The 25,250-nt window shown below is 41.5% G+C and overlaps 1 protein-coding gene across 1 annotated transcript in view; it reads left to right on the top strand.

Moving 5' to 3' along the window:
- Positions 1-25,250, top strand: part of LOC311003381 (RNA-binding Raly-like protein) — a gene marked incomplete at its 5' end in the record, with an annotated part of 63,276 nt that overhangs the window by 22,530 nt on the left and 15,496 nt on the right. Inside the window, 2 exons of the mRNA XM_083995121.1 lie at positions 22,126-22,201; positions 23,336-23,383. Of these exons, the coding sequence (XP_083851247.1) occupies positions 22,126-22,201; positions 23,336-23,383 (124 nt within the window). The remainder of the gene's footprint in view (positions 1-22,125; positions 22,202-23,335; positions 23,384-25,250) is intronic.

A 25,250-nucleotide genomic window follows, 5' to 3' on the forward strand; every position in this document is an offset into this window, starting at 1 on the left:
TGCCAGCAGAGGTACTCTGTGTCTCTGTGTGTGGATGTTGAGGTCGACGCCTGTTCATCTTCTCAGAGGCTGCTCATATCTTAAAAAGGGTAATGATGTGCTCAGTGTGTTGAAGACTTTATCGCTTCCAAGAAACCCAGGGCATATTGCTCTTTTGTTTTCTTTTTTCTAAGATTGTCACATCCGACTTGGTAATTTGACGTCAGCTCTCCGCTCACACCGAGGGAACTTCAGCTCCCTGACTGTCAGGTGAGATTAGCTCATCTGGATTCAACTGGTGCAGGCTAGGGGGGGCAAGGGAAATAACAGTGTCTGCTTATGGGAGGACGAGAATATAACACTAGTGATGGATATCAGTGTGGAAGTCTGACAGCACTGTGCTCCTTTGGGAGGATGTGTATATTAAAGTTTGTCACACAAAAGCACTGGAGATTTAAACAATATAACACCTGGAACCAGTATGAAGTTTAATACTAAACATTATTGGGTTTTTACTTCTCCTTTTTTGGGTGCCACTTGGGGGGGCAGTGGAAACAAAATGTGAACACTGACACACTGGTATTGTCAGCCATTTTTAGCCAATATGGCAAACTTGCTCATATACAGCAAACATTTCCATTCCAACATCTGCATTCATTTATAGTCATCGCCATGTGGTGTAATATTGTGTCCTTTCAGTGCTGTTGTCGGTCCCCACTAACCCCTAAGAAAATATCTGAGTCTGTAGCTGCTAAATTCTTTTTTTTTTATTATCTAATCTATCTTTATCTCTCTCTGTCTGCTAATTAGCTGTTCTTTTAATTGTGAACAGTGAAGAGTATGTGACTGAAAAACCAAAATAATTAGGTCAGAGACACTAAAATATGTTATACGTTCTGTGTGATGATGTGTGTGAGGATCGATATTGGGTGATAATTGTGTGATCAGTTATTTATGTATGAAGAGTATGATCAACTCAATTTCTATTATACATAAATATTTCATTCAATTATTATATGAAATCATGGATTTTAGCTTCACTTCAAGATAATCAACAAATTGGAGAGTTGATACTGTATATCAAGATCACAGAATGTATATTGGAGCATTAGTTTATTGAGATAAAGGGATAATTATTATTACATAACAACGCTCTGTTATATCATGATAACTGGAAATTGAAATATTTGTGACAATGACTTTCTCTGCATCTGAAAATAGCCTCATGGAAAGAGGCTAAGTTATGTTCATCATGATTCAAACTGCAGTGAAAAGGCTCAGAGTGGAGTGCAGAGTGCTCATCTTGATATATTCAGTACAAAACTTGAAATAAATATATAAAGATATTTTGCATAAACTCTTTAAATGTATTTTTTTTTCATAAATATGAATACAGTACTTTTAAAGTTCACATCAAACAGAAAACATCATGATTATTCACAGAGTGAAGCGCAGTTGTTTTTCCCGCTAACTACAAGGCTGCTGAATCCTGTTCCACAAAGAGCATTTAATTAAATATTCTACTCTTTAAATAAGGAAATATTAAACTTTTAAAATGAGGAGTCCATATTCACTGGGAGATTTAGTCTGTCTGGGGCTTTGAATGTTAAGAACAGCCGGCCTTGTGCAGAACAGTTCTTTAATTTCTCATTTGGAGAGAAAGTCATTACAAAATGGAACACATTAGTAGAAAAGCACTGATTATGGTTGGTTCATATTTTTTCTTTGTATGCCAGCCACGTTGACTTCGTGGCTCTTATTGTATTCACCAGGCTGTTTGTTGTATTAATCCATCATGGACAGCAGATGTCCCTGCTATGCTGTTAAATACTGCTTTTGCTCATTGCTGGTGGCTGAGTGACGACATTTAAATTCTTTATCCATAAAACAACAGTTTTAAATATAATTGAGGAACAGATTCACCTCGCCAAAAAGGTCATTTTTACAATAAACGACTTTGACCCACAGCCCATGCAGTGTGTGATCATATCTGCTCTATTGATTTATTTGATTTGGCCATTTTCACAAAATCCACTTTGCAGGATTTCATCTCTTCCAAGTTTCAGAGTAAAAAACATAAAGAATACCATTTGTCATTCTGGAGCATGTGAGAGCAGCAGCAGTTTCAGAAGAGAGCAGTATTGATTGAATTCCTGCTACTTCCATGCAGTTGGCTTTCAGAGTTGTTTGTTTTCACTGCACAATTCATCTTGCCCCTCTACCCCAACCCCCTCCCCCAAAAAATTTGTATTCAACCCACACAACAATAATGTAATAATGTAGTGGAATGAATCGCACAAAATCAGCATCCAGGCTGCTTCCTTATCCCTGTCTCCTTAGCAACACAATCCCCTTTGCAAGTAAGATGAGATGCACCTTTACTGAAGTGTGCCCAGAGGTTGTGGAAGGAGTGGAATATTATTTTTATGCCAATGTCATGTGGCGTAAGATAATAATCAGTATTACAGTGGAGAGTGGTTAGCTGCTGGGTGAAACCTCCTTGTCGTACGGAGAGGAGCGTAAAGGAAAGGAAATACAGAGTGGAACTGCTTTATAGTTGGGAGGGACTATAAGCAGGAGCAGTGTAACCTTGAAGGTCATGGACGGTCCTCAATTTCATGGTTTTGTCCTCTTTCAAAGGTTGAATTGACAGAAAATCTCAAGGCACCGTGAGTGAATCTGAATTAAAGTTACCATCCCAGGCAGCTGTTTTTTTTTTTTTTCGTATTGCACAACTGAGCACTAAGCACCCACCCACTCTGTTCAATCAGGAATCACCAAAACCGTTAAATAGGTCGCTAAGTGATCGGAGTAGCACAGAGCAGAAGAACTATAATAACTAACTGTAATAAGTAGGATAATGTAGAGTTAGTCTGTTGTTATGGAGAAATAAAGATTGAGACATCCTTCATCGTAGCCCATATGATCGTAGCTGTGCCGTGGTCCCCGGTAGGTCCTCAAGATGGCGCTGCATGATTTGGCAGTTTGACTGACAGATGGGCCATCCAACCAAAGTTGTCTTAGACTAATTTGATTGCTAGGACAAATTTTGGCCCCTGCTCCTTTTACACAGATTACCAAATTTCATCGATATGTCAAATCACTTATGTCATCAATTACTAACCAGATAAACTCAGATTTTTATAATTTTGCCAAAAATTTGCCGCCTGGTAGTGCCTTTAACCTATGGAGAATAAATCTAAGGCATTTTTCAAGAATAACAAGCAGCTACAAACATTTGGAGGACAAAGTGACATCTCATTGTGCATTTATATTGATTCTAGCAGACAGCCAGACCGCCATTTTGGTCCTGACAGAATATCTCCAAAACTACTGGATGGTTTTATGTGACATTTTTTATATTAATGGTGTCTAATTATGACTTTGGTAATTGCCTGGCTGTTTCTACAGTCTTAACAAGTAGATGGGATGCTGTGAAACTCGTCAAAGACATTAATCTCAACCTACAAATTATTGAAACTCTCACTCGCTCATAACATCAAAATTTCATGGGATAGTGCTAACTCATCAGCACTATCCCAATCTATCTAACGTGTGTTACATGCTAAGTGGCAGATATTGGCATCCAACATGCTAAGCTAAGATGGAGAACATGTTAACATCAAACCCAAGAAAGCACGGTCAAGCTAGTGTTAACTCAAAATACTAAAGCCACAGAGAGACGTTATAGGTTAGACTTGTTTTGACATACCTGTCTAGAGTAAAAGGAGTGAGCAGGTTGGAACTTACTCTTTAATATTTCACACACATTTTAAATCTTTCAAGCATAGAAAAACCAACATGGCAGTTTTAGCAGGAAAAAAAAGAAGCTCCAACATATTGTTTTATACAACGAAAGCATTTCCTATTGCTAACCCATTTCAATATCAAATCAACATTCATACTAACTGTCCTCAATAATTAATCTCTGATAATTCATATATTGTCATGAATATTTCCCTAATAGGCCTACATCTTACTGAACAGATAACTTTGTATAAGCTATAGGCATTTTGACCAAATTTGTTGTCAACATCAAGGAGATAAAATTAAGGGGGGTTCAAACCGGGCGACTTTCCCAAAGTAACACAAACTGAGGGTGGGTGTGATCAGGATGAGTGCACCACAGCTGTTTATTAAACTCACATTCGGCTTTTCTTCCTGTTTTTCTCGTCTTCGTCCGCTGTTTTCGTGTCTTTGTGAGGCACCGGGCTGATATGCGTGTGTGGATAAAACACCCCGGTACCGCGGGTCCTCCCCCTCTTCCTCTCCACCTCCCCCTCTCCAGTGTCGGAGCATGGTATGATCCTCGCTCGAGCAGCGGCTCCGACTCTCTGTCTGAGGGGCTAATTTTATTCCTAGTCAGAAAGTATCACCGCTCGCGCGCTCCAAGTCCCGCTGCTCTCTCTCACTCTCTCTGTGTCTCACTCCCACTGTCTCTCGCTCGCTTTCTCTCCCTCCCTCTCCCTCTCTGGCACCTGGACGAGGATCTGAAAGAGCGCAAAGCTGGACCCGTACACAATGACCATGTACAAGGGGAAGCGTCGCAACCATCGATGTAAGTTTACCTTGAGAGCTGCAGGCTAATAGCTACAGCCAGGTTTCCTTCCTGTCGCCGCGCGCGCTTCGCTCTGATACAAGTTGCAAGTGCATTCACGAGCTGCTGTGTATTCGTGCGTGTTAACCCGGGTACAGGCTTATTTGTTACAAATTGCAAGTTGTTATCATTTGCATTATGAAATGTGGGTTCACGCAGTTTACGGTTGTCAAAGTTAATCTTGTCTTTTGATGTTTTAATCTTAAAAAACGGTTAATTCCGTCGATTAGACGGAAGTCAAGTCATCTTGTTGTTGCTGTTGATTTTGTGTATCTACGTATATAGGCCATGGTTATAAGCTACTTCTTATTCTTTTTTCTTTCTTTTAAAAAAAAATCAAGCTGTTAGACAGGAAAAAGCCACACTCGAGTCGCACCTGCCTTGTTTGTTGTAATATTCATTCTGCTGAAGTTAGCATACATTATCTTGAAATGTGTTGACTATCGCGGCTGAGGTGCAGCTATTAATAATGTTAACAGTCATTTTTGGGTTCAGTTCACACTTGGTTGTGATTAATAGCTCAGAAATATGAATTCCACTAAACAATTGTTCTCTGACACACACACACACACACACACACACACAGAGAGAGAGAGAGAGAAAGAGAGAGAGAGAGGCTGCATCAGATTCTCCTTTAATTATTTCACTGATTGACAGTATTAAGTCTCAACTCATGCAGCCATTTGTCCAAAATTGAGAATTAACAGTATAAAGATACAATATTACTAAATTAATCAATTAGTTACGTGACAAATTGGCTGATAAATGTTTACTGAGACACTTCTCAAGCAGAAATGACAGTCATTGGTTTGATATAATCATCTTCTACCACCCAAAAAATTATAGATGCATCAATTAATCCGGGAAATAATCAGCAGATTAGAATTTAAATCATTAGTAGCAGCCTAATAACTGATGGTATTATGCAGCTCAGTCTAATGCCAGTCTTGCATGAGCTTCAGTATTTGAAGCTTATGGATATTAGGCCCAATAAATATGCCACTGAGTTATTCTGCTTTACTGTTTTTAGGCCAGATTAAAAAATAATTAGGAAACTGGAAAGATAAGTCATCTCTCGACAAGCAACGTATAATGAGTTTCTTGCTAATTAGACTATCATTTGTTGGTGACACAATATTCTGCAAGTGTGTTTTTCTCTCCCTGTCTCCTATTATGGTCCATCTGTAACATACAAGCAGATGAAGCTGCAGAGCTGTCTGGATGTGCAGACTGTGCATAGACAAGGTGGAAACTGGTCCGTGGACACTGAGCACAGAGGAGTCAGTGTCAAGAGAGCGAGCTGGTGGAGAAACCCAGGATGTCCTCTGCCAAAGAGCGAGGGAGAGACGGCCACAAAGCCAACGAGGCTCAAATTGGTGGAAGATGTCGAGCTTGTTAAAGAGATTGTTCTGTACTTTCTCAGCCAGCCTTTAGTCCTCAGAGACAGAGAGCACCACTGGCTGGAGTCCACGCAGAGGTGTTTTATTAGAAATCTAAAGCTTTTTAGAGAAAGATACGTGTCTATAATAAGAAAACTACAGTTGTTTGGTGTTTCACCTGCAATATAAGCGACGATAGGCCATCAGCTGCACTTTCAACCACTGTTTTTATGTGTCTCATGACTTGGGGCTTCATCAGACCTTTCTGCAGGAATGTACAAGAAGAAAGTACAGGTTTTTTACAGCCTTGTGGGTTTTTAAAGCCCAACACTGTCAAACACCAGTGGCATCGAGAAGTGATCACAGGGAAGTATAGCGAAGAGGTGCAGGACGAATGCTGCTATTGACGGGTGAAATTTCACTCAGAGAGTCTTGTTGCTCGGCTGCTGTAAGGTTTTTTTTTTTTTTTCTGTTAAGCAGCACAGGGTGCAGATTCAGCAATGTTCCGACGAGGGATGTGTGACTGACATAACTGTGAAGAGGTTTGTGTAGGTGTAACTTTTTGGGATGAGTTGGTCTGAGACTGTTGCGATATATTATTTATTTCCTGGCACCAGCAGCTCTTATTTTGAGATGTGATCTGTAGATGCCGCATAGATGTGCTAGAAATGCGAAAGCCGGCATAGATCGTGTATGAGCGTTAATTAGAGAGCAATTAATGAGCGAATATCTTTTTTTTTTTCTCTCTGTGCTGTGTAAACACGTCCCCGCACGGTAAAAACCCAGTGGGGAATATAACTTAGTGCCTTTCACTTTGTTCTTCATCAGGAAGGTGAACTCCTCCTCACCCGTGAGCTTAATTGTGATGCCGTCTATTGTGACTAATTGCATTAGGAGGAGAAAAAGCTCTCGGCTTCTTTCTTGTGAGTCTCAGCTTAGCACAAGTGTTTGAGTTGAAGTCCATAAATATTTAAGATTTTGCAGCTCAGGAATCTTTGGAGATCAAATGGGGTTCCAACCCTCTGCACCACTGGGATTTGGTCTCCGTGCGTGTGTATGCGTGCGCGTGTTGCAATGTTTGTCCGTGTGCAGCTAGCGCTCATTCTTCAGGCAAAAGCAGACTTTGAAGCCTGGTTAATGAAAAGTGATCACACAAAAAGAAACTTGTTTTAGATTTTCTGCTGTTTTGTTTTTCTGTTTTTCCTTTCCACATTTCTGGGCTTGGACAGCTCAGCTCTTGTTTCAGTTGTAATTTCTGCTGTGATTGAAGGCTGCAGCGCATAACAGATAAATGCGTGTGTCTGTGCTGCAGATGTTACTTTGTGGTTGTGTGTGTGTGCTGTGGTGCTGATGGTTAAGGGAAGGAGAGAGGAGGAGGGGGGGGGGGGGTTGCACAAGAGGCAGGCTGTTACATCTTCTGTCAGATGTCCTCCATGTATCTCAAGCCATGTGTCAAGGGCAGTTGTGTTTGTGCGAGTGTGAAGAGTATCTCTTAGTGTGCATGCGTGCGTGTGTTTTCTTCTCTGCCTTCCAGACTACTGTAGTAGACTTCTTTTCGGCTTAGCTTCCATTTTGCCCAAAAATTTTACTTTGCATGTCCGTGGGAAGGAATACAAATCACGCAATCGTGCAACACAATGCTGCCGAGAATCCACAGCAGAATATATTACAGAATATAATCTGTTACACACACTCCAGTTGCTACCAAAAATGCAGTTGCTCTAGGGCTGGGCGGTATGACCTAAAATTCATATCATGGTATAAATCCAATCCCTTCACGGTAACGGTATATATCACGGTATAAATTTAAGTGTAAAAATTATAATGGACGTGTTTCTAAATGGGTTTTGTAGTCCCTTGGCAAAGCTAAATTGATTAAAACCTACCTACTAAAAAAAAAAAAAAAAAGCAATTGTGTAATTTTTAGAGCATTTATTGAACAGAAAGGGGCATTTGAACTGCGCCATCTTGGATTTTAGTGGGAGTCTACTTTCCAAATTTGGAGAGGTGCGGCGGTTTTCCGGCTGAGAACCCGCCCACTGAACTCGAAGCAACCAATTGACGGCCGGTAACTGTCTGCGAACCTCTCACTCAACGTAACCACGCCCCCATTTATGTACAAATTTGAAGCCTAAACAACACTAAAACAGTTGTGGAGGTGGAAACTATTGGTTGAGACCAAAAAAATAAAATGTACCAGGCTGTAAATATGTTTTTTTTAAGCTGTAAAGTCGGCTATTTTAACATGGGGGTCAATGGAGAGTTGTTCACTTCTGGTCCCAAACCCCAGTGGCCGCCGGAGAACTGCAGCTTTTTGAACGCGGAAGTGGTCTTCACTTGTAGAACCCACAACTCCCCCCTTGGTTTTTCCGACCTGTTCCTATGGTAACCCGTTGGAACGTACAGTCAAACTCGTAACTTCCCACCTGTGAACATGTACTCCCAGTTCCCAGTTGTAACTCGTAACTTGCCTGGAACGCTACAAAGTCATAACTGGTGACTTGAAGTTGTGACTTACGGGTTCAAAAGCCTGCCCTGAACGCACCATTACTTTCTCTTTCGTCATTATAGCTTTACAGCTGAACCGAGTCCATATCACAGACGTAGCACTGTTTTTTTGTTTTTTTTAACAAGCTCTCTTGCTCCGCTGTCTCTGAGGCAGGTGCGATGACATCATCAACAATAGGACGGTAGAGCGCAATGTCTACCTCGGGCCAAATTTTCTACCGTTTACCGCAAATGCAGCGTATAGGCTACTGCGTAGGGCTTTGACATTTTCCCAAAAAATCATATTTGAACTTTGTTTGTTTATTAATGTTAATATTCCAATATATTCCAATATTTTTTAAAATATTTTGATAAATCCCCCCCCTCCGAAGCGAATGCCAATTAGAAGCAGCGCTATGAATGAACGGAAGACATGCTGCGGTGGTGTATTTGCGACAATTAAATAAAAAAGAAAAAAAAAATTGAATATGTATATTTCAACTTCTCCCTCTGTGGTTGTCGCACTCCCAGCCTTTTTCTCCACCATTGTTTATCAGTGTAGAAGTGTGAACAGGCGTCAGGCGCTAACGACGTAACGTCATAAGTACAGGAGCCCCAGGTGATCAATGCTAATGAGTTCGCGTTTCACAACTTCAACTGGCTAAAAAAAGCCTTGAATCTGGATTGAAAACTACGTTTTCAGGCAAACACATTTACCAAAAATAATGCTTATTACAGGTTTGAATATTTAGAGCTGCCCCATATTCGTTCGAATATATATATATTTTTTTTAATATTCTAATTATATTCGAATAACGAAGTTCGATGTCAAAGCCCTAATACCGCACAGCCCTAGTTGCTACAGATTTAAAAATCCACCCAGCTATGCCTCCACTTTTTTTTTTTTCTTGACTTGGACAATCGACCGCATCACACTCCACTCTGTCCTGCAGATGTGATTTCATCTGTCAGAGAGAGGACCTAATGAGACTCCTCCGTCGATGATAAGATAATCTGACAGAGTTGTCACAAGATGTCGCTTCCTCCCTCCAACCTTCCCACCGCCACCTCCCCCCCCCCTCCTTCAGAGTCCTCATCTCTCCCACCAGCAGCTCCACTAGCGTTTAGTAGAGCAAAGGCTGTTTGGACTGTTGCCAGGAGAAGCGTCAATCAGCCTGATGTTAAAAAGACACACACACACACATACAGTGATGCATGGAGAAAACATCAACACTCCCATGTGAATGACACCTTATTATCCACACTCCTTTTTCTCCTCCAGGGGATGTTGATGTTTTTGTTCTTATCGTGAAGAAGCAGAATATTCAGAGCAACAAGCTTTGGTGAATGGCGTGTATTAATATTGGATCTAATGTGCACGGTCGGCTGATATGACTGCAGCGGCGCACCAGTCTGAAGAAAATTAACGTCTCGTCAAGTGTCATGGCGGGCACATTGAAATAATTAGAGAACATGTAACGTCTTGCTTCCCCGCCACGGAGCCTCTATCTCTGGCACGCACAACGTCGTTGTGTTGGCGTCTACAGGAGGAGTGACTGACACGGGTTCATGTTTTCATGTATATAGGCAAGCAGCGTGCCTGTCAAATGTCGGCCAATCAGTGATTCTCTTTATTTCCCTGTTTAAATGAAATATAAATGTGTAAGTGGGAATTTTTAAAGACGCATGATATCAGAACAAGTCAAAGATTTCTGCTTTTAAGAGCCGAAAACAAAGATGCCTATTTTTAGCAGGGAAGGAAGGAAAGTCGATGGTGATAACCTGATTATCAACGGTTGTCACGACTGGAGACTCTTGTTTTAAAATGCTAAAAAAAAAAATGTCACAACTAACTGCTTGCTGTTTGTTTTCATGCCCCGGCTCCCCACCGCCATAAGCTCCCCTCGCCGCGCCATGTTCATCCGTCCAGCAGCCCTAATCGTCCGCTTTTTTTTTTTTTGAAGTGTATCATTGTTGACTCGCGCGAGACAGATCACTGGGTTTTTACAGGTCACACAGAGGGACGTGATCTCAAACCGATGCCATGCCTTTATCTGTGCTGCCGGTGCCTGAAGGGGCCGGGGATTATATGAGCTGATCCCCCCTCGGAGTTTGGGGTCCATGGAGCTGAGGAGAAAGCCACTGAGGCAGGCCGGGCAGACCGGGAGTCACACTCCAGTGTTTACACAGTGAGAGAGAGATGCTCCAGTTTTTGTGATGGTTTGCCGTCATAGTCATATATAATAAAAACGGTTCTTCCGTGAACTCTGGTCTGTATTAAAGTGGAAGCGTGGATGGAAGGTGTGAGTTTGGAAGCGCTCGTCAACATCAAAATGAAAACAGGCGAGCAGCGGCTTCCTTGATCATCGATTTCTGAAAACAGTTTCAGCCTCTAAAACGGCAACATTTGCTGGTTTACTGTGATATTAATGGTTGTAACTGCTGCTTAGACAAAACACATCATTTGAACATATCAGATTGGATGTTTTGAAGAAAAATCTTTTTGTTTTAATCAAGAAAATAATTGGTAGATGAATAAAAATCAAGAATGATTGAGGCCAACAACAGAAACTACAAATACACTACAAAGAAAATGAAATCCTTTAGTGTTAAATGGACAAATCAGTTAATCAGTTAGTGGGTTGAAAGAAACGGTTTCAATCTGATATTTCATGAATAATTTTGTGATCCACCAAGCCAAACTACTGTAGCAAATATTTGTTGGTTCCAGCCTCACAGACATTTGTTGCTTCTCTCTCATTTAAAAACCACTGGATTTGGACAAAAGGTTCTGTTTTGAAGACATCACCTTGGTTCTGCTAATTGGTGTTTGGCATTTGGCACATTTTGCTTCTCTTTTGTGCAGCATTTCATAAAGCAAACATTGGAAATAAAGGTGTGGAGGTGTGAAACCAGTCGTGTGTAGGGAGGCAATCCACTATTCAACAGAAACGTACCAGACACCTGAAGCTTGTGTCACCTTGAGAGTAGTGATGGTTTGGATTCTGTACATGCCAGCACAGATGAATGGCTTGCAGTTTTTATTTTCCACGTATTTATGTTCTTCCTTACTGAGAGTAAATCTTGATGCACAGCATTAACAAAGCACTATATTGTAACTGTCACTCGGGGCACTGTGCTTAGGTAATAACTATTAAAGGAGCTACTGTAAGTAAGATACTTCAGGCTACTGAGATATTTGACCCAGGAGTAACCTGATTGTTTGGTTGTGTTGCGTTTATTGAAAGACGCCATTCTTCAGATGCAGCACAGTGATATGTATCTCTAGGTGTGGGTGCATGTTGTCAAAGTCCATTCTTTCCATTTGAACGACATATGCACAACAGTGTATAATACAGTAATACTGGTCAGGTCTTCGATATATGAAATGTAGTGCTGCTTCAGTGATTATACTCATTATTGATCAAGGTTTGGTTAAGGTTAGCCTGAGCCCAAACTAAAAGCATCAAATCATCATATTGGCTAACTAAGCCAGTTACTGACTAATCTTTTCACATTTCAATTATAAAGTTGATCTTTCCGGTAAAATTGACTGACTGATTGTTAATAGACTAAAGCCGCTTTCCCACTAAAATTAGCGAGTCGACGCAGGGTTTTTTAAACGCGGGTTGACCCACTAACAATCGGCATTTGGCTCCTTTCCCATTGACCAAAATAAGCCCCCATATACATACTATACTATACTGTATATATAGTATACATTTGGGTCAGACAGAGCATAAACCAGTCGCCCTGCTTTCATCCGCGGTGCGAGAAACACTGTCATGCCACATGTCAGTTAAACAGACGGTCGCTATTTTTTTTTCAATCTTTTTTGGTCTGTGTTGTTTGATCTTTTGATCAAATCCCAGTCTCAAATGCGAGCAGAGCTTTGTTTTGGTACGCGATATGAGACTGGCGCGATGGCGTCATGTAACGCTCAACTTCATCACGTAAATTAGCGGCGTTTCCACTGCAAGCCGATCAGAGCCGAGCCAATTGAAGGCGATTTTAACCCGCGTCGCTTGCCGAGTCGTTTGACGCGGGTCGACGCCTTTCCCACTGCCACCAAAAGCCGATTGTTAGCGGGTTTAAACAGGTTTTTTGGCCAGTGGGAAAGGGGGTATAAATAACCATGATGTTAATGTACAGTATGTGTTGTGCTACTGCTGATGCCTGACATTTGAAGGTACTTCATAACATGATGCAAAACTCAGGCAGGTCCAGTATCTCCATCAGCAGCAGTTCTGAGCATTGGTTCACAACAACCATCATCTGCCATAAGTCATTCAATTAATTAAAATGCCCTGCAATTATTTTTGTTTGCTAACTTGGATGGGAAAGAGTGTTTGTCAACAAAAATATCTGGATTCAAACAGAAAAATGCAGAGATGCATCTCACCTCACCTTGAACTTCAATTCATGGTTCTCTTGAATTGGCCAGTTTGATGTTTGATCTTCAAAGGTTCCTCAAACAACACCTTTGATATGCAGATAGCCCCTTCCACCGCCCTCCCCCCAAGTCTCCTCGCCACTCTTTCTCCGTGTAATTAGACAACAGCCATCCACTGCATATAGCCTGTTGTGACTCTCGTAGCCGAGGCTTTCCTAAACAAGCCGCTAACACGAGTTCCAACATCGACGGAGGAAGAGGTTCACGCTTATTTCACCTTGAAGGGGACCGCGGCAGCGCCTTGAGACCTTGATTGAGCGCTCCGCGGGTACAGGAATGCAAGAACAAGGCTGATGTCTGGGAATGAAGTGAATGAAATGTGAGGTCTGATTCAGCAAAGTGCAGCGAGGCCTTTGTGAAAATGAAAAGCTGTCCAGGCACAGTGAGAGCCCGCCGTGATGGCATATTTGATTGTAATTCACTCTGAGATTTTGTGGAAATCTGTCAATTAGGTTGTCAACCCTGTACCTGCAATACGGCCTTTATCAGTCTGAGGAAATATATCAGAGGTGGAGAGATGAAAGGCATACCTGGCGTTTTATGAGGCCCACACCAGCCAGGGCCTCGCCTGCAGGACATGATGTACGGTGTTTGGTATTAGATGAGGCACTTCCTTCATCTCAGACCTTCTGCCTCTTTCGCAGACATGTCCTGGTTTCACAATTCAGCGAGGAGTTTTCACGTCAAAGGCAACCAAGATGAAGCCAGAGTGGAGATGAATTTCCCTGAGCATCCCTATACCTGTCCCTCCCGCACGTCCATCACCTGCATGATTCAGCTGCTCCGCTCTCTTCTCGTCTCCGTGCTCGTCTCTCCTGCTGAGGAACAATTTGCATGATTAGTTACTTTGTTCAATTAATTAAGACATTGGGGAGATTGGCGGCAGTCGGAGTTTCTCATTCCACGAGGAGATGATCGGCAGCTCCCTCTGCGTCCGGCTCGCTCATTCTTTTTCTCCTCCGTCTTTGCCTTTTAATGTTTATCTCATCAAATAGACAGTTGGTGTTTACAAGGAGAGGAGACTGAAATGAAAGAACACGCAAAAGGGAAAAAAGAAATGTGACAAATGTGTTGTAGAGCCATCAGCTCTGGTCTGTAGGGAGCTTTCCTCTGTTTTTTTTGGGAAAAGAAAAGAGCACATTTCTCATTCCTTGAAGGTCCTCACTGGTATGTCTGAAAGGGAGTTTATTGCAATCACCTGGTCGCCGTGCTGCTCGTCTGTGATACGACCACAGCTTTTTATGGAATCAGGAGGAGAAAGAGCTTTTTGTGCTTTGATTGTGACAGAATGTTCTAGGCTAAGAAGACTGTCTTATAAATTAAATATATAGGTTTGATCCCTCTGGTTAAGTTGAATTTCAAGATCATCATTATAGAAACGTATGGATTGGATACTGTAATATAATATAAATTGGCTAAATCAGCTTTGCATAGAGAAATTATGTTTGTTTTTTTTCCATTTTTTGTTTGGCATACTTGATGGCTCTAAATACTTAAATATCCATGAACCTGACCCAGTGGTATCTTACAGAAGAAGTGAGTCAGAGCTGTGGTGAATTAAGCTTTGATGCAACAGCTGGGACACAAACACAGGGCTTCTGGCCATGTTTGCACTAAAGAAGTTTCTGATAAAGTTTTTCAAGCTGCTCTGAGTACCTAGGGACTCATTTAGCCCCCATAAAAGCTCCGGGAGATGGTTCTTCAGGGGGCGGTTCCTGCTATGGAGACACGCACCAACACCCCGTAAAATTACCCTGAAGTTGCTTCAGTGGAAACATCCCTACTGTTGCTTCCAATATTGTCCCAGAATCTTTAAGTAAATTGCTAAAAGCTGTTGATTGTGGTATAGTGTAATTATTTGTTGCCACAATAGCAGCATCATTCTAGGGTCTCTCAGTCTGTTGGATCCTCTACTCAGTCCAGACTGGAATATCACCATAATTGACAACGTCAACCATGAAAATCAATCTATGACCATATTTGAAGTTGACAAATTGTTTCCCATAAATTAATTTATTCAGGTTCTATTCACTATGAATCTTAAAATGGCTTAGAGAAACCAGCCCAATCACTTTACTTCAAATCCTGAATTTATTATTATTTATTTTTTAAAGAAGCAGTGGATCAATAAGGATATGGATTAGGTTAAGACAAACTCCTAATGATCTAAATGAAAAACAAGTCTTTACCCAGCCAGTGAAAGTACAACATTTTGCAAAGACTTTCCCTGGTGCTTGCTTCACTTTCTCCCTGAAGTCAGTCAGACATATCAACAACTATTTTCCATGAAATGTGCAACACACATATTCACATCCCCCTCAGGAAAAACACTTTGGCGATACCCTGACTTTCAGTCTGGCAGCATCATTGGATCAAATTTGAATTTTCTTCCCATCAACCTCTGCTTGCAACAGTAATTTGATAATGAAACTAACTGACACTAGCATTGTCTCTTTTCTGCTCTTAATGTCCATTAAAGGAGACATATTATGCCCCCCTTCCACAAATTAAAATAGATCCCAGATGGTCAAAATCCCCCAAGGATCAAACACCACAGCTCTTTTCATCCTCTCAAAACAGCCCTGTTCAGAACGGCTGGTTTCAGTGCCTGTCCCTTTAAATGCAAATGAACCACTACTTGCCCCGCCCCTTCTACCGGTCCCTGGTAGGGGTGGTGTTATGCAAATTCAAATCCTAGCTAGAAGACAACTGAGGGAACAGCACGTAAAACCACATGGATTTCAATCTAGGGAGCCTGCACATTACAGATTTTTTGTCAATTCTCACATTTTGGGGGCCGGAAGGCAAGACAAACACCCAGATATCACCTAACACCATACATAAATGAACATGGTGCACACTTTTGGATCTCTATAGTATTTTTCAGCTTACCACACAGCTCTAATAGCAGGTCAACACATCCTAAAAGTAACTAGTTGCTATTCCTAAAATATAGCACTGACTCATTATCCTCAGTGTCCTCTCTCAAAGACATATCACATCCTGTCAAAAAAATCAACTAGATCGACCACCACAGCTAGTAATTGGTATGTATCTAGGAAGAGACAGAATCCCAACGTGTTTATTTTCAGTCCCTCTGTGAGGGCCCAGACATATTAAAGGTGATAACTGACTCACAACAATTGTTTTGTCAATTATAGATTGTGTGCTGCGCCACAGCGGGCGTCCAAACGGGTCATTTGCAGCAGCAGAGACCAACGGGGGAGAGAAAAAAAAACGGACTGTGGTTTGGTTGCTATGTTTTCTGTTACTGAGGAAATCTGACATGGAAGGAAGGTAGTTTGACATGCAAATTACTGCTTTTGGTGCGTTTGCAGCCATACAGCGGGGGTAATTCAAAATGAGGGCATGAGTCACTTGTGGGTTTTGATTTCTGCTCTAGATGTAAATGCTACCGAGCCTGTTTTCTTTCTTTTTCTGAGTGAATAATGCAGTTTGGATGTTTGTTTACCTCCGTCATCACTGGCAGCATTGATGGATGTTAGTGTGGTATGCGTTTAGACAATGGCCTGATGCAGAATTAGCCGCTGAAAGCCGAGGGACTGGATTGCCATTATTCGGTGTTATGGCTGATGAGAAAGCCGGCTCACACAGGAGAAATGCTTTTTAAGGAATCTGCTCTCCTGTCCGTCGTTCAACAACCCTGCCCACACTAATACAAAGAGGTTTTTTGGCTCACCGAGACACAATCTATCCTTCTCTTCGTCTTCCTGACCTTGCAGTGACCCCTGCTACCCCGTGCCTGATAGCATTCCTCTGAAGCCTCGGGCTATTAGCTGGTTTTCTTTCCTCTGTCTGAGAGGGGAAGAGAGAAGGTAGATCTTCCCCTTTCAGGACGAAACAGAGAAGCAGAAAGATTAGAGTCTGATTTGTTGTGACTTTAGCCGGTTTTGTGCCTGCCGCAGAAGTTCATTCATATTCCTTGAAGGAATCCGAGGGTCTTCCTGCTCCCCCTCCTTATGTTTGCTGTGGTCCTGTTGATTTTCACAGGAGCACTCTCTCATCCCAGTGATTCCCCAGCAATATGTTGCCATATGGCTCAGTTTACAGCCGTGATTTATTCAAAGCCTCGGCTGCCATTGCCGTGCTGTGCTGTTATTCATCCCTTACTAATGAAAGGAGGGGAGGAATAAGACTCGCAAAGCTTTCATGGGCGGCACAGGTGTCAAATAGAAAAAGGCCCCACAGGTGACGCTCCGCAGTGAAATGTCTCATAATGAGCTTCCTCGGCACGCACAGAGACACGGGAAGAAATACGGGATGTGAGGGAGAGTGATGGATGGGCGAGGTGGGGTTAGATAGCGTCTTGTGCGAGGGAAGGGGGAGGGGGCTGGAGATAGAGAAAGAGACGTTGAGGGATAGGGTGAGGCCGAGGGCAGAACAGGAAGCATGAGCAAGAGCAGTGAGAGGGAGACAGAGACGTAAGGCAACAAATGAGACCAATAAAACACATGGGCAGGTTCCTGCGGGGAGTCACGGATCCTTGTTTTTCTGACAGAGGAAACACAGGTTTGTCTTCAGTGATTACTTATTCCTCCGTGCTTCTGTCTTTCCACTGCAATTTACTTCCAGAACAATTCATTTTCCTCCCAATTCCTCAGCCAATACCTTAAATATTTATTCCTAACCGGGTTGTGTTTGTTTCACTATCTATAGACAGGCCTGATAGACAATCCCTGAATATCTGCGAGAAAGGAAAAAAGAGGGTGCTCAAAAGCTCAAACATATCCATAAATAATTTCAGGCCTGCAAAATTCAAAATGGCATCAAGTGTACGTTCATGCAGCTGCAAGGTCGAGCCCTTTTTTGTGTTTTATTCGCTGCCCAGACAGAGCGGTGCAACAGACCTCAAGAACCTTTTGTAACTTGTTCAGCACCACGGAGAGCTCCAGCTGCATATTGAGCAAGCGGAGCAGCCGATGAGTGCAAAGCAAACCAACGGGAAACAGAAGAGTTACTCACAAAAAACCTCGCCAAAGCAAAGCACACACAATCCTTTCGTCCCCCGACCCCGCTGCGTGAGTCCTCACTGCTGCACGGATACAAAATGTTCTGCATCAGATATGAACCTTAAGAGTAGTTAAGCACCAGGCCTCTTTCACACAGACTAAATTGAGGATGGTGCACACACACACACACACAGCACACTTGCTTGTGGAATTTTGTTTTCGAAGGAGGCTATGTACCAAAAACTGCAAACACAGAATATCCACAAACGCAAAAATGAAAACACATTCAGACTTCCTTCACACTTTTGTCTGAGAAAAGCATGTTTATATAGTTTAGAATTATAGTGGGCCAGATAAGCAAAATAATTGTGCGTTTTAATGACTAAAGCATGATACTTTCAGCATTACATCTCCAGACCTCAAGGTTTAATTTCAGACGTGGAACCACTTTGGTGGCTGACCTTTAGGGGACTTTAGGGGTCTTTTTCCACATTATTCCCCATTGGAAACCTATGAAAATCTGGGAAGTAAATCATTACCAATACATTTCTTCACCATTGTGTTTAGGAAGGTGTGTAATATCATGTAATAAAATGTTGAAATTCAACTCCAGTGGGAAACCCCCTAAAAAACTACTCAAAGTTGGGGTACCCGTGCAGATATTGCAAAAATTCCGTGATGTTAAATTTGGCCTTAAATATCTTGTGAGGGGTCAAACTAGGGGTTTTTCATGATTCTGAGTTGATCGCAAACATTAGTTTTTCAGCCAAAACACTCCTTGGTGGAAAAAAACAGCCACGCCCACTTTTCCTGCTCATCGGAACCCCCCCCACCACCAATAGAATGTATTGCAGAGAAGCCATTCCTTAGCATGGCAGAGGTTGTGTCACATAATACTACTAAATACTCAATAATATAACTTATATTCTGTAGCCTTTTTTCTTGTACAACGTTATACAAACGATGAATATAAGTTATATTATTGAGTATTTAGTAGTAATATGTAACACAACCTCTGCCATGCTAATAGCTTCTCTGTAATACATTCTATTGGTGGTGGGGGGGGTTCCGATGAGCAGGAAAAGTGGGTGTGGCTGTTTTTTTCCACCAAGGAGTGTTTTGGCTGAAAAACTAATGTTTGCGATCAACTCAGAATCATGAAAAATCTCTAGTTTGACCCCTCACAAGATATTTAAGGCCAAATTTAACATCACGGAATTTTCGCAAAATCTGCACGGGTACCCCAACTTTGAGTAGTTTTTTAGGGGGTTTCCCACTGGAGTTGAATTTCAACATTTTATTACATGATATTACACACCTTCCTAAACACAATGGTGAAGAAATTTATTGGTAATGATTTACTTCCCAGATTTTCATAGGTTTCCAATGGGGAATAATGTGGAAAAAGACCCCTAAAGGTCAGCCACCAAAGTGGTTCCACGTCTGAAATTAAACCTTGGGGTATGTAGATGAAATGCTGAAAGTTTCATGCTTTAGTCATTAAAACGCACAATTCCTTCAATATATGAGCTTATCTGCCCCACTATTAGTGCTGAAGCAATCATTGCCAGCAGGTGCTATTATACAAAGCGAAAAAGCGAAAAGTAAACAAGGTGAAGCAGCATTTATAGAGCTTATGAGTGAAAACATCCAGAGAAAAACTCCTGATCTACAACGCTAAGGTACGCAGCTGTCACATGTGTGCATGTGTATTATCCTGACAGCCTCAGTCAAAGCAGTGATACTCTCCTTCAGAGGCAAAACTCCTCAGGTTTGGGTTGAACACCAGGACTGAGTAGCAACAGAGTCGTGCGTATGAAGCATAGCAACAGTCTTGTTGTTGATGTGTTGGGTTCCTGCAGGCTAATTAAAGGTTTGATCGTCCTATCTCTAAGTAAACCTTCAGCCTAATGAGCAAAATCATAATTATCTCATCAGTCAGCATCATGGTCAATCCCAGTGTGCTCCTTCAAGTACAAACACACACACACACTCATTTGGTCATGCAGCTCTGTGTAAAAAGTCTATGTTTTAGCATGTCTAAGTAGGTAGTATACAAACAGACTGGGGTATAATCCTATTTCTCGTGAGAGCAGCCACTGGGAGAAGGAGGTAAGGAGTTTGCCAGCGAGCTTATTTTTACCCCAGTGCAATTCCACTCCCAGGGATTGGGGCGCTTCCACTTGTTTGGTGTTGGAGGGGGTGGGGGCATGCATTATTTAAGCAAATGTCTGTTGCAGAAAGGGGCAAAATGATACCGAGACCACGGCATGCAAAAAAAAACAATTTGTCAAAGAGAGTGCCTTTAACGCGATCGGTGCACCTATGAGGCACTTAGCCCAGGCTCTTACTCACAGTGACTTTGCAACACTGAGGGGGTTTGGGTTCTCTCAAGGGCACCTTGTTGATTTGGCGTAATGTTCTCTGTCTTAAATGTTTTATCCTGCTTGTTATGAAATGGCTTTTCTGAGCAGCAGCGCCTCATATCTTATTATGCGGGCGATTAGATGCTTGTCCGACTCTAAGTTTGGTCCAACTATGCAAAAATGTCCGCATCCATAAAATTCCTGGACAGTTCTCCTCAGCATTTTTAGTGTTGTATTCTGGACCGGGTGCTTATTCTGACCCACTGGCTCCTCTCCCAGGAGCCACTCAGACTGTGTACAAAATACAAGGACCTTGCAACACCCTTGGCGTTGCACAGATAGCGATTTGAAAAATCCTGCATCACTGGCTCAATCACAAAACCGTCCCCCTGATGGTAATATTGTTCTTTTCTCTTTTATTTATTTCATGTATTTTTTTTCCATGAAGAGCAAACATCTGGCTATAAATCAGAGCTCCTCTATCCAGCTTTTGTTGGAGTTTCTTCCTTTTCATTGTTTCTGCGTTTTCAAGGATTCTCCATTGCCTTGCAACAAGAAATGTATTTTGTAATCTTTCCAGTGCACAATAACAAGGTCTCCAGCCTCAGATAAAAGGCTGTTGCACTGCACCTCAACATTAGTTAATGTGTCCCACAGAACCGTAGCTTTGTGTGTTACATATTTTTATGTTGCAATAAAATCTTTCAAGTTAACTGTTACTGTGGAAATCACACCCAATATGAGCTTTTTGTTCGTGTTCAGGCTGCGTCGGGCTGCTGCAGCAGCCTCGCTGCCACCATGAACCATCACTGATGGAGAAGACCTTGTTTTGCTTTCAATGACACAGTTCTTGGAGTTTGAATAATGGGCGAAACATTGGTTCTGATACACATCAAATGAAATCCTCCAACATAGCCTTCAAATAGAGGTTCAGTAGAAGTTCAGACTATTCATGAATCAATATATAAATGGTTTCTTTTAATCTCCTGTTGGAAACTAGGCAACCACAATAAGTTGCCACATATTTATTTATACTTCATGACTACCCACATTCGATTGTGTTCTCATGGAGTATGAAGTCATTACAAGACTATTTTATTGTACAGAAGCAAATAAAAGTGGTTAACACTTTACAATAAGGGTCCCTTAATTAACGTTAGTTAGTACATTATTAAGCATTAATTAACTGTTTACAGAAACATTAACAATCATTATTATGTATTACTTAGGATTAGGAAACACATTAATTAATGTAGCCTATTAGTAAGCAGTTAATTAATGTTTACTGCTCAAAGTTAGTTAATAAATTATTAAGTAATAATAAAAGTTGAATAATAATTAGTTATCATTATGTATGCATTACTCAGCATTAATAAACACATTAGTGTATATATAATGCTTAATAATTTACTAACTAATGTTAATGAAGGGACCCTTATTGTAAAGTGTTACCTAAAAGTGTTGTACTTTTGTTTTTGTGTTTATTTAGACAATTTAAAGAACAATTTTAATGAAAATCCTTTCAATTCAAATATTGGACTGGATTGGATATATAAATTCAGATTTGTTTTAAAAAGATTTTAGAAAGTAGAATACTTTATACAGCATACATAAAACAAAAAAATACTTTACAACACAATAAATCCAGCCCAGTAACTACTGCATTAGGCATTCAGTTGCTTATACAGCTCTAATTAGTATGGCGTCTCTCTGCCTCCATCAATAGGAATGCTTGACATGAGGATTTATGAGAGGGGAGGAGGGGTTAAAACGAGGTCTTGCTAATAAGTTTTTATTTATGCATGATTTATGTAATCGCTGCCCACTGTGGCGCATGAGTGAGTGACAAGTGATTTATCCATTTGTGTGTGTGTGTGTCTTGCTGTCGTTGCAGACATAAACATGGCGGGCGAACCCAAGCCATACAGGCCCAAAGCCGGCTCCAAGCGGCCGCTCTCCGCCGTGTACAGGTAAGATGGTTTCCTCCTCCTCGCAGCACACTCCAACATGCTTCACATGCAAAAGGTGCTGCTCTTGTCATAAATATTCACTATCTCTCACATCCTGCTGCTCTCGCTGATGTAAATGTGGAGTAATATTTAGAATACGAGGATTCCTATTATGTCCCCCCCCCCACCACTCCTTTTGAACCTTGAATTTCTAATTGAGTTTTTAAAGCTCGCTCACATTTCTCCAGCCTTGACTGGAGTTTGTTCCGCACAGCCCTGCAAAAGCTCAAAGGAGTTGCTGTTGTTATAAGCATCATTAAGCATGACCCTGATTTTCTGGCCCGTACACATCTCCTGGTCACAGACAGATCAAAGCAGAGCTTGTTTACTGAAGTCTAATGTGACAGCGGGCCAGACATGTTTTTTTTTTTTATTCACTGGGACACTTTTCTGTGTACTCTGATAGTTTGTCCATTGGCAAAGTTTATATTACCACCAATTTGCTCCTTTCTGAATTGTTGGTTTTGTTGCACTGCACGTCTCATTTTACTAATTCATTAGTCTGTGTATTGTGTTATTCTAAACCTTCATTTGCATTTTATAGCTGCGGCTGAAAAGAGCCAGGATGTAATATGGTAATTATGGAACAGGAGAGGCGAATACCAACACTACACTTCTCTAAATTGAAATAGTAATACATTAATCCTAATTAAAATTCCTGGGAGAATAGCAACATTTCAAAACAGCTCCTTCTTTTCTCCTCGTCTCTTCGTTTTATTTCTCTCTCTGAATCCTAAATTACTTTCTTATCCTGAGCGTATACTTAACATTGATTTTCCTCTCCAGGGTCTAAGAAAATAGTTTTTTTCCCCTCCTTTCATTCTCCGACAGTGTTTCTCCTCTGAAACTTTAGTTGTTGTTTTTTTCTTTTGTCGATCTGTGCTCTTTGCATGGCAGTAAAAACCCAAGCTTCCTGTTCAACCTGCATGTTCTGAGCTAAACTAGAACATGTCCGTCCCAGTCACAACGGCTTGAATTGATCTGCTTACTTTTGACAGATCCAAAATGGCCCCTCTTAATACGACCTTATCTGTTTCTCCCTGTCCATCTGTGCCACCCCTCCCCCTCCTGTCTCTCTTTTTGTCTCTCTCCTAGTGGTTATGAATTTGATTACGAGTACTACAGGGATGATTTCTACAACAGGTATGTATCATTCACATAGTTATTAAATTTGGGATTTAACAAGGGAATGAATGATCCTCAGCTAAACCCTTTACTCCTTTATTACTGTTCCTACCGGGCCCTGTATCCCCAGGTGTTAAATAATACACTGTACAATGATAATAGTGGCAGATTTATCAACAAAGTCAGTGGAGTATTTTTCAAATCCAGCTAGCTAGCTATCTAATTAAACTGACAAGTGGTCTGGCTGACCTTTGAATGTTTTCTGCTCATTTTTAAAGCTGTCCTGTGGAGTTTTTACGATGATATGAACCAATATCCATAAGGCTACATTACAGCCACTGCCAAACGAGTTATTAGGATGATCATTGAACGCATCTCCACCACCACGAAATGACGCATTCAACGTAGAGTTTAAACCAGCCTCTTGCGGAAATGCATTTTATTTCATTCCGAGGGAGAGTCTGGCCTCAGTCCCGCTCTAAGCGTTTGGCCTGAAACCCTCAAAAGACCGAGCCAATCAGCGTCGCCACTGTGAATGACACAGCACGTTGGCCAATCAGGGACCGACTGGTGCAAAGCCCCGTCACTACACCAACTTGCTGATTGGCTGAATGGGGTTGTCTGTCAACGCTACTACTCCCGCCCACCCCAAACGCTTACAGGGGCGATGAGGCCAGACTCTCCCGAGAAATGAAATGAAATGCATTTCCGCGAGAGGCTGGTTTACGAGGCTAAAAGAGCGCATGCGCAGTTGGAAATGACACGGTCAGCAAAAAGCTAACGTTAGCATTTGGAAGAGTGATGGACGAGACTGAGGCTGCAAGGTTTTAGTCTGTGGACATCCACTAACAGCTTATCAACTAGTGTCAAAATACACATGCATGTAATGTAAATGGGAAAAAAAACAAAGAAACATTGTCATTAGTTACCTCATCTGACGAATCCATCTTCTTTCTCCCTACCTGTTACGTAGAGAGGGGGGGGCGTCACTCGTATTGCTGACGTCATTGAATGGCGCACGCCGACTGTTATTGTTGCAGTACTCGGAAAAAACACGGCAGATGGTGCAAATATGCAAAACTTCACAGGGCAGCTTTAAAGGCAGAAATCCTTTTAAAGTGGTGTTTACTGTAAACTTGACAGCCAGCTAATTAAGCTTAATCTGTGTTAGATGAAAACAGCCAGGCTGGCTTCTGAATGTTATCTGCTGATTTTTTGTTGTTGTTGTTCCAGGCAAAAATCTTTTTTTAATAGCCTTCACTGTGAACTTGACAACCACATGCATGGTAGTGTGCTAGGAGACAAACTTATATTAAAGCTGCATGTCCCAGGCAAAAATCATGTCCATGTAGAGGACAAAAGTAAAGAGACAACATTGTCTTATACCTTATTATTATCCTTCATTCATCAATCGGAAAAGGAGAGCCGGCTCCTTTTCCTCCGGAGGTTCAGGTCCTGCTGCACATGTTTTATCAGTCAGAAGTGGCCAGTGTCCTCTGACCTGAACACCAGGGCCCAGTTGTTCAAAGGTAATCCGATCGGATTTTGGATAATGGATTGGATCAAATCTTGAAAATGGGTTGTTCAAAACCAAAAACGGATTCTGAGATCGGATTAGATCACGTAATCCAATCTTGGTTTTGATCTGGATAAAACCCTCAGTTTGTGTTGTTCAAAACTTTTCAGTAGGATCGGGATAACTTTGATCCAAAAAAACAGGATTATTCTGATCCCAGCAGTAGGGTGGATTCAGGGGGGATTTCAGGAACAAAATGTGATTTAAATTAAATTCAAACTGGTCAAATAAACAATATTCATAATGTAGTATATATACATGTATTGATTTATATTTTGCACCTAATTTTAAACCACAACAGTGATTAGT

The sequence above is a fragment of the Trachurus trachurus genome, assembly GCF_905171665.1.
Source record: "Trachurus trachurus genome assembly, chromosome: 20".
Classification (NCBI taxonomy): Eukaryota; Metazoa; Chordata; class Actinopteri; order Carangiformes; family Carangidae; genus Trachurus; species Trachurus trachurus.